General features: G+C 49.3%; 1 protein-coding gene across 2 annotated transcripts in view; it reads right to left on the bottom strand.

Annotated features, from left to right (window-relative positions):
* sdk2a (sidekick cell adhesion molecule 2a) overlaps positions 1–8,604 on the bottom strand; it is an 87,445-nt gene that overhangs the window by 3,173 nt on the left and 75,668 nt on the right. Inside the window, exons 39-45 of one of the 2 annotated variants that reach the window (XM_031573043.2) lie at positions 7,384–7,521; positions 6,163–6,324; positions 5,630–5,755; positions 5,222–5,386; positions 4,978–5,118; positions 3,105–3,249; positions 566–695 (exon numbers count right to left, since the gene is read on the bottom strand). In XM_031573043.2, the coding sequence (XP_031428903.1) occupies positions 566–695; positions 3,105–3,249; positions 4,978–5,118; positions 5,222–5,386; positions 5,630–5,755; positions 6,163–6,324; positions 7,384–7,521 (1,007 nt within the window). Of the gene's footprint in view, positions 1–565; positions 696–3,104; positions 3,250–4,977; positions 5,119–5,221; positions 5,387–5,629; positions 5,756–6,162; positions 6,346–7,383; positions 7,522–8,604 lie in introns of both variants that reach the window. The other variant, XM_042708359.1, reaches the window with a different exon arrangement.

Raw genomic sequence — 8,604 nt, forward strand, 5'->3', positions numbered from 1 at the left:
GCCTTCGGTGTGAAGCCGCAGTTCAACAGACTGAACTCGAAGGGAATACGAGCTCCAGTGCCACGGGCTAACTTTTAGCCATTTCCTGTCATGAAATGACATTTTGAATCCAGTGGGGACTGTCTGCAGTCCTCATCATGTTCCTCACTCTAGTAAGTGTAGCCTGCTCTCTTTGATCCAGAGATTTAACGAGGCTGTAAATGACGAGAGGTGGGAATAGGCTTCTTGAGGAGATTGCTTCTATTACATACTTCTAAAACAACATCAACATGTTATCATGTGCAAAGCAGACTTTCTGGGGACATGGTTATTTCCATTCACACGGACCAATTAAAACCGCCTGGTTTACAGAATTTCCCAAACAGAAGGAATTCCACATTTGACATCTTCAGCTCTGAAGTTAAGTTCTGCTTAACAATGTTATTTTGTCCACAAAAATATTGTCTTTGCTGTGTACAGTACATTCATACATTTTTGGGTTTATGTTTGCTGTTAACTGACTGAATGTAATATAAACATGTATTTGTCATCTCTGCGAGGTTAAGCACCACCAGGCTGTGGGTACCTGGGAGTCTGAGATCTCTGAGGGCTTCTCAGTGAGGCTGCTGCTCTCGGCCGGGATCAGGTCGTTGTACTTGGTGCTGACGTCCTCGTCGGAGTAGTGCAGGCTGCCGGGGCTGGGCCTCGGTGGAGACCTGAGGAGGGACCAAGATCAGATAGGGGAAATGAGAGTCAACAACCGACCTCTTTACAGCGGTCAGTGATGTGAAAAAAATGCACATGATCTTCATACAGGAAACGAAACGTTTGGATTCAAAACATCGGGTAAAATCCTATCAAGAACTGACCCTGAATCAGAAGTGAGGATTAAAAGGAGCACACAGACTTGTTGACCGCTCTGAAAAGTGGAGAGAGACACGGTGCAGGAGGTCATACTTGGCCCTAAAACTCTCCAGAGCCCTCTGTGATCACTGAGCAGTTAGCGAGGCGTCCAGGCGTCCGGCTGCACTCGCGGTATGGGATGGGCCCATTCTCTAAAACCCGATCATGAGACATACACAAGACCCCCTCTTCTTCATGGCCATCTGCCACGGTCTAGTTCCCCCTCAGCTGATTATCCCTGTGCAGATACCCCCCGAGAGAGGCCTGAGCGCCTCGCTTCAAAGAGCGCAGGAAACAGATGCTCCAGTTAGCGCGCGCGCTGCACAGGAACCCTAACCCACGCGACGAGAGCGAGATGAAGCCATTCCGGGGCTCGAGCTCACTCCGTCCAAAGCAATTTAGTCCAGCGGACCAAAACACAAATGACATTCCTCGGCGGCATGAGCTGTTTACATCATTGGACCATAATGGGGTCTGCTCTCCTCAAAGCCAAGGTCAGTGGAGACCATTACCATTTAAATAAGTCTGACTAACTTAAGCCCCCTTGCTTCAGTGATTCCTATCAGCTGGCTGAGGTTGGCATGTAAACGAGGCGGAGATCAGTCGGCTGGGGCTGCAGGTTTGTGCAGGGTGAGGGTGTAAAGGCCACTACCTCTAATGATGTATTTTGGGGGGCCCTTCATAACAGGCCGATTGAACTTGGAAGTAGCGGTAAAGGTAGAGACCTCAAACTCCTGACAGTTTAGACATGTTCATTATATGATCTCAGGCACCAGCTGAAGTGTGGTTGAAAACACTGTTGGTGCGCCATGTCAACTTCCCAGAAAATGTGTTGATGAGCGGAACCTTATGAGACCCAACAAACAAGCCTCTCTATTCGAATGAACATAACAAAACAGGGCCCCCTAAAAGAGACAGCCAGTAATCAGTTGGGGGTGACAAAATGCCTGCTTAAAATTCAGAGGCTACAGTGGGATGGGCAGAGGGAGGGGGAAGTGTCAAACCACCAGCCATCCACCCACTGCTACGGAGCATGCTCAGAATGTGAAAAGGCCTTTAAATTATTCAACTGCTTTGCAGCCAGCTCCAGCTCTCTGCACCCCAACAACACCACCTCTGAAACACCAGCAGCCCCCTATCCCAAGTGCCCTCCAGCCCAGGGAGACACTCTTCCTTCTCAGGGCAGCGGGCTCATTACCGGGCCTGCGCCCGTCAGGAGCTCTTCAAAGGCTGAGGCCTGCACCCGCAGCCCCACCCCTCCTTTGATCTTCAACAGAGACCATCCAAAGCCATGCAAAGGAACTAGAAGAGCCCCGTGCCCCTCCCCCTCTAACCTCCACCCCTGCTCCTCTCCCTCAGCCTACCCTGTGTATTACACCTCAGTGGGCCTTTGGGAGCGTCTCTGGTTACCAGCAGAGGAAGCTGACAATGAACCCCAACCCCTCCATCCGAGCAGCACTGCGTGCTTCCGCCTTTCCTCACCTCACTCAGGCCTCCCACATCACAGGGCAGGGACTGCAGCAGATAGGGCTGGAGTGGGGACGCAACTCTATCTGCATTTGCGTACATACAGCTCCTAAAAACTCGCCAAACTCTTCTTTTTTTTTTTTCTTAGTCTTTATATCTTTCTCTCTCGCTTTCGTTCTTCGTTCTCTTTCTTTCTTTCGTTCTTTCTTTTCTTTATTTTCCTCTCCCTTTAAGAGAGGAAGGAACATGTCCTGTAATGAATATCGTCCGTTCTCAGCGTGAGCAGTCTTTGTCTGCAGGACAGACAAGTGCGATCCTCATGAATATAAAGAAAGATGCATTGTGTTGCCTACTTACAGAAATTGTAACTCTCTACACTGCGCCGGCAGAATCTTAAGTAGGCACAGAGAGGAGACGGGCAGATCTCAGAGCTTTGACTTCCCTAGTCTTGGCATACACCCTAAGGCTGACAGGCTGCACTAAAAGGGGGATTGCTGGCATTAGCATACAGGCCCAATACCACCACTCAATAAAGCTAATGGAAAAAAAGGCTATGCTGAATCTTAATCTGCTGCCAGTCGGGACAAAGTCAGGCTCATTTCTTTGAATGCACTCTCCCATGACCATTCAACTCATTTTATACCCATCAGAGTTGTAGCAACATACGACACAGATTGAACCGTACATTGCTTGAGAAAAATGGAATTGCACTGGTACAAGTCTGGTCATGAGCTTCAAATATTGTGTTCACTGACCGGGTATAAATTCCATTCTTGCGGCAGAAGGAGTTCTTCACGGAGAGTCGCCTGTTGTTGAGCTCCAGGGAGGGAAAGCGGCCTTCATCCAGCCTCACCATCTCTCCATGGCTGAGGGGCAGAGACGTGCAGTTGGAGTGGTTACCTGTGTGGAAGGCAGTGGGGAGCGACTGTGAGGGTTAGCCACCGATCATGCTAAAGTGTGGGTGTCATCTGGTCGCCAGTGGTATAGTAAAGGGCTTCAAAGAGCAAGAGAGTGAAGGGGAAGGGAAGAAAGTGTATGGTTCATTTTGCATGGGGCCAAAGCATCAGGTTGGGCTGTTTCTCTGTGGGTCATTCAACAGTCTCTTGAAAAGTATAGGTTTCAGGGCTCTCGGGGATGGGGTGCTGAAAGATCGCTGCCAACCCACGCCCTAACACATAAACACACACACTCACACTGTCTTGCTCTCTTCCTCTCTCTCTCACACACACACACACACACACACACACACACACACACACACACACACACACACACACACACACACACACACACACACACACACACACACACACAGAGCTCTTGGCTTTCTCTCTGTGTGCTGAAGTGTGATGTGGGGGATGCTGTGGGCAGTGACCCCTCCACCCTCTTTTGCTCGTTGGTGTGATCTCACCTCCACATCCCCGCCAGCCCCACCCTCTCCCCCTCCCCACCCTCTGGCCTCCATGCTCCCGATCTCTCATCTCCCTCTCTCAGGTCAGCGGGACTGGACCTCAGTAACACAAACAGCCATCAGTGGGACAGTGCTGCCGTGGGGTGGTGGATGGAGGGGGTGGTGGGGGGAGAGGGAGAGGGCACGGGCCCTGAGAGTGGCTCTTTGTGTCCCGCACAAACACCGGCCTTGTGTTCCCAGGGCTGGAGGGAGCCGTGTTTACTGACCCTGGCCCTGGCAGTGTACTAAACGCTGACCAAGCGCACAGGCACTGGAGTGAGACCTCCACATGGATGACCTCTCCTCCTTCCAATTTCTGCAGCTCTCTCTGCTCTCTCTCTCTCTTTTTTTTTCTCTCTCTCTTTCTTTCTTTCTCTCCCTCTCTCTCTCTCTCTCTCTATCTATCTGTCTCAGTATGTGTGTATCTGTGGGGGGCAGGGGGGGAGAGGGCAGGCTGCTCCCCCATAGTCGGTGTCACAGAGTGTAAAACTCTTCATGCTCAGTTAAGAGGAAGTGACCTGTGTTTTACCCTCCAAGTCTCTAATTATGTTCGGCTGACATCTATGAGGCCTCTATTCCATTGGTGTTGCGCTTAACACTGAGAGACAGCACAAGCTAAATTACAAAAGCCATCCAACTGTTGTTTGAACAAACATTTAGACAGATACAGCCACAGCCACACACACGCACGCACACACACAAACACAAACACAAACACACAAACACACACACACACAGACACAAACACACACACACACACACACACACACACACACACAGCGTGATGTGAACTGGCCTGACATGGCAGAGCCACAGTGTGGTGCGATGTGGTTATCTACATTAGTCTGCAGAGCCTGCCTCTTGGTAATGGCTGTGAGCATCACTCACACTCAAATGCTGCAAACAAAACTGATCACCAATCTCCAGATAAAAAAAAATACAAATGCTGCAGGCACTTTTTTCCCCATTTCCTTGTTGATTCATGGCAGCCACGGAAAAGAGAAGGCTTTTAACTTTTTTTAGAGCTATCTCATCTCACAGTGGATGAATCGGACTAACAGAAAGAGCAACAGAGGGCTATAAAAATAGTCCTCTGATGCTGAGCTCGCTACCTCAGAGAGAGAGAGATCAGCTTTACTTTGATGTCACAGACTGGGAAGTGTAACTGTGCTGCTCACCTGAGTCAGATTTCTTGGTGTACTTCTTACTCTGTCCACGAATGATGAGGATGAAGACAAGGAGGAGGATGAAGATCAGGCCCACAAGCGCGATCACCACCAGGAACCACCACTCCTCATAAAACGGCGAGATCTTCTGGGCTACAAGAAGATGGCGTGTTAATTTAACGGTGAACTCAAATTGGCTGAACAAAGTGGTTTATATCTCAAAAAAGCTTGTGCTACTGAGCTCAAAGTCACTCACCAGATACTGACGGAGAAGGTGCACTGGGCGAGCCATACCCATAATCATTCACTCCGATGACCCGGAAGTCATAGGTGACCCCCTCCCTTAACATGTCTAAGTCAAGGGTGTATGATGTGACCTCTTTGGGAATGTCTTTGATAAGAATATCCCACAAGCCTTCGTCTATATGGGATGGAGTGATAAGATGCCAATGTTATATTTATTCAAACACATTAACCTGTACATGCTATGCATAGAAGACAGTTATTTCCTCCAAAACAATATTTACATGTTCCCATTAGGCAGATGCCTTCATGAACACTTACAAGTGAGGCTGTATATGATTTAAAAGTAGGCACTCACTAGCTTGTATATATTTACTCTGTACCGGATAAACACAGTCTATCTCATATCCTTCTCACTTACCGGATGGCCTAGCCTCGATCACATAGCGTGTGATGGGGGCTCGTCCGGGATCGCCGCTGGTCCAATGCAATGTGAGTGCGCTCCCATAGCGGGTAATAAATGGCTCCCCAGGAGGGCCTGGAGCACCTGAGGAAAGGAGACAGATATCATGGTGAACAAGAAAACCCCACTAGTGAGACGGCTCAAAAAACACCACAAGTAGGGGATGTGAAATAACCATTTATAAAACACCACAAGCCAGGCTAGTAAAAAATCAACAACTTTTCAGCATTACTCTGTTAGAGAGTTAGAGTATTAGTAACTAAGGATCTTCAAAGAGACACTCCAATTAGATGTTTAAAAAAGCACTTCCAGCCAGAAGCTTCAAGCGAGGGCCTATACACCCCTAGTTACACACCATTTAAGAAAAGCCATCATTAGTGAGGTTTTAGCAAAGCTACCATCCGAAAACCTAATTATAAGACGATGCGTAGTTTATTTAGTGTATTTTACGCTCATGTACATAATTATAGTATCAACATGGGGAAGCAAACCTTCTCCAGGCCCTGTGGTGATATTGGCTTGCACTTCTGGCCCGTACGTCAGGGTTTTGGCTCGGATGCGGAAGGTGTAGGTCACGCCGTCTGCCAGGTCCTTGACTTTCATCCAGAGGGGAGTGCTGCCCTTCACATCCACTGTCACAACCTTACTGACACCTGGAGTGCGAGGAGAGGAGTCTGTACAGGAGACACTATAACTCTAGACCACGCTTAAGAGTAAGCACACACACACACACACACACACACTCACACACACACATACGGACGTGGACTACACAAGGCAGTACGGAGGAAATATATTCACCCACCAACCTTTCACTACACAGAGACATTCCATACAAACATGCGTTTTTTCTCACATATATATACGGGAATATAGACATATATAGCAACTACATAGCTACAAACTATACATACATAGCAACCTGTCCATTCATACTAACTTGTTCTATCGATATATACTAACTTCTTCTCTACCTATACAAGCTCTAATGTCTTCAAGATACCAGCCAGTGAAGCATACCCACATGCCGTGGTCTCCATCTCCCGCTGGCAGCCATGTCATGGTGCATTAGCATTGCCAATAAATAGAGATGGGCCAGTGAACTGAACTCAAGCGCACGCTGCGCATACTGAGAGGCCTTCTGTAAACAGCAGACCAGTACATCTGTGTCTCCCACATGCTGGATGACAACACACACACACACACACACACACACACACACACACACACAGACACACACACACACACACACACACACACACACACACACACACACACACACACACACACACAGCCTTCCAGCTTTCCCACATATATGACCACTCCAGTGTCATTAGTGGGTGAGCGTGAGACCACAGCAGGCTCTGGCACTAACTCCACCTCTGGTGTCAATTACTTAAGAATCTAGCGAGGCGAATCCCAGTTAGCAGTATTCCAGGACGCTCCGCGCCCAATGAGAGGGCACAGTCGGAGGCCCCTTGGCGGAGGTATGCCATGCGGAGGACGTATCGCCCCTACCGCTCCGTGGCTAGGGCCCAGCTTGAACACATTTAGATGACAGGCCGGGGGGAGATTTGTAAGTTCAAATGCCCGTGACGGCCCACAGGGTGTTAATCAGCGGCTGATGGAAAGCTATCTCTCTCCATTTTTTTTCTTTTCTTTCCCCCCCCCCCCCTCTCCCTTTTCATGTGCCAGGGAGCAGAGTTTCTCACCATCCACGGGCGTGCAGGGCTCGTAGACCACGCGGTAGCCCTCGATGATGCCGTTGGGACGCTTGGGCTCACCCCAGGACACGTTGAGCGAGGTGGTGGTCAGCTCGCTGAAGTGAATGAAGCCAGGAGTGCTGGGAGCTGGAAAGGGAGGAGGGTGGGGGGGGGGGGGGTTACACAGTATAATCAATACAACAATCCGAGCATTCATCACAGCTGTATCTATATTTGATTCTGATATGACCACAGAAGCGCCGCCAAGGCCTTGAGGAAACATTCTGTGGAATTCTACACTCTGTTTTGGGGTCGGGACACACGCTTGTGTCAGAACTTTGCAGCGTTTTTAACTTGAACTCCGAGGGAGCTTAAGCTGGCACGTGTCCCAGTCTCTTGGAAACGAAAACCAAGAATCCCGCCTGTGTTTTGGGTTCTCAGCGTCTCGGCCCCACCGCGGTGTCACAATCTTCAAGGCAGCGGAAAAGACCAGAGGGATTTTTTTCTTTTTTAAACTGAAATGCTCTTTTTTAACCCAACCCCCAGCAAACCCACAGACGGGAGCCTGGGAGCGCAGAACACAGCCGCCATTGTGCTACAGAGCCAACACTCCTCCATATGCGTCCTCTCTCTGTTTCCCCCCTCGTTCTCTCTCTCTTTTTCTCTCTCTCTCTCTCTCTTTCTCCCCCTCTCTCTCCCTCTCTCTCTCTCTCTCTCCCTCTCTCTTTCTCCCCCTCTCTCTCTCTCTCTTTCTCTCTCCCTCTCTCTCTCTTTCTCTCTCTCCCTCTCTCTCTTTCTCTCTCTCCCTCTCTCTCTCTTTCTCTCTCCCTCTCTCTATCCCTCTTTCTCTTTCTGTCCCACACTGTCCAATGCTTCCGCCCCTGTGGTTTTCCCAATACACAGCCAGTGTTACAAAAAAACCTTTCCCATTGTAAAGTTCATGATGACTGATGGCAAGTTCACGACGACTGCCCCTTTACACAGACACCAAAACAGGGGCCTTTTATTCCACAAAAATGACAAAAAGGTCACCGTGGCCATACAGTGAGGGAAGACTGAGACTGGGTTGGGAGAGGCCATCAGTCTTCAGCACAGGGAGTGACGCTCTGAAGAATGAGGTTGACCTAAGGGCTCTAGACACCTCTTCTCCAGCACTCAGCCGGCTGTGACGCACACATCATGAGGTTTCAGAGAATCAGTTTGTGTGGCGATCACATCAAGTAGTACAGT

Source organism: Clupea harengus, chromosome 1, assembly GCF_900700415.2.
Source record: "Clupea harengus chromosome 1, Ch_v2.0.2, whole genome shotgun sequence".
NCBI classification, from domain to species: Eukaryota; Metazoa; Chordata; class Actinopteri; order Clupeiformes; family Clupeidae; genus Clupea; species Clupea harengus.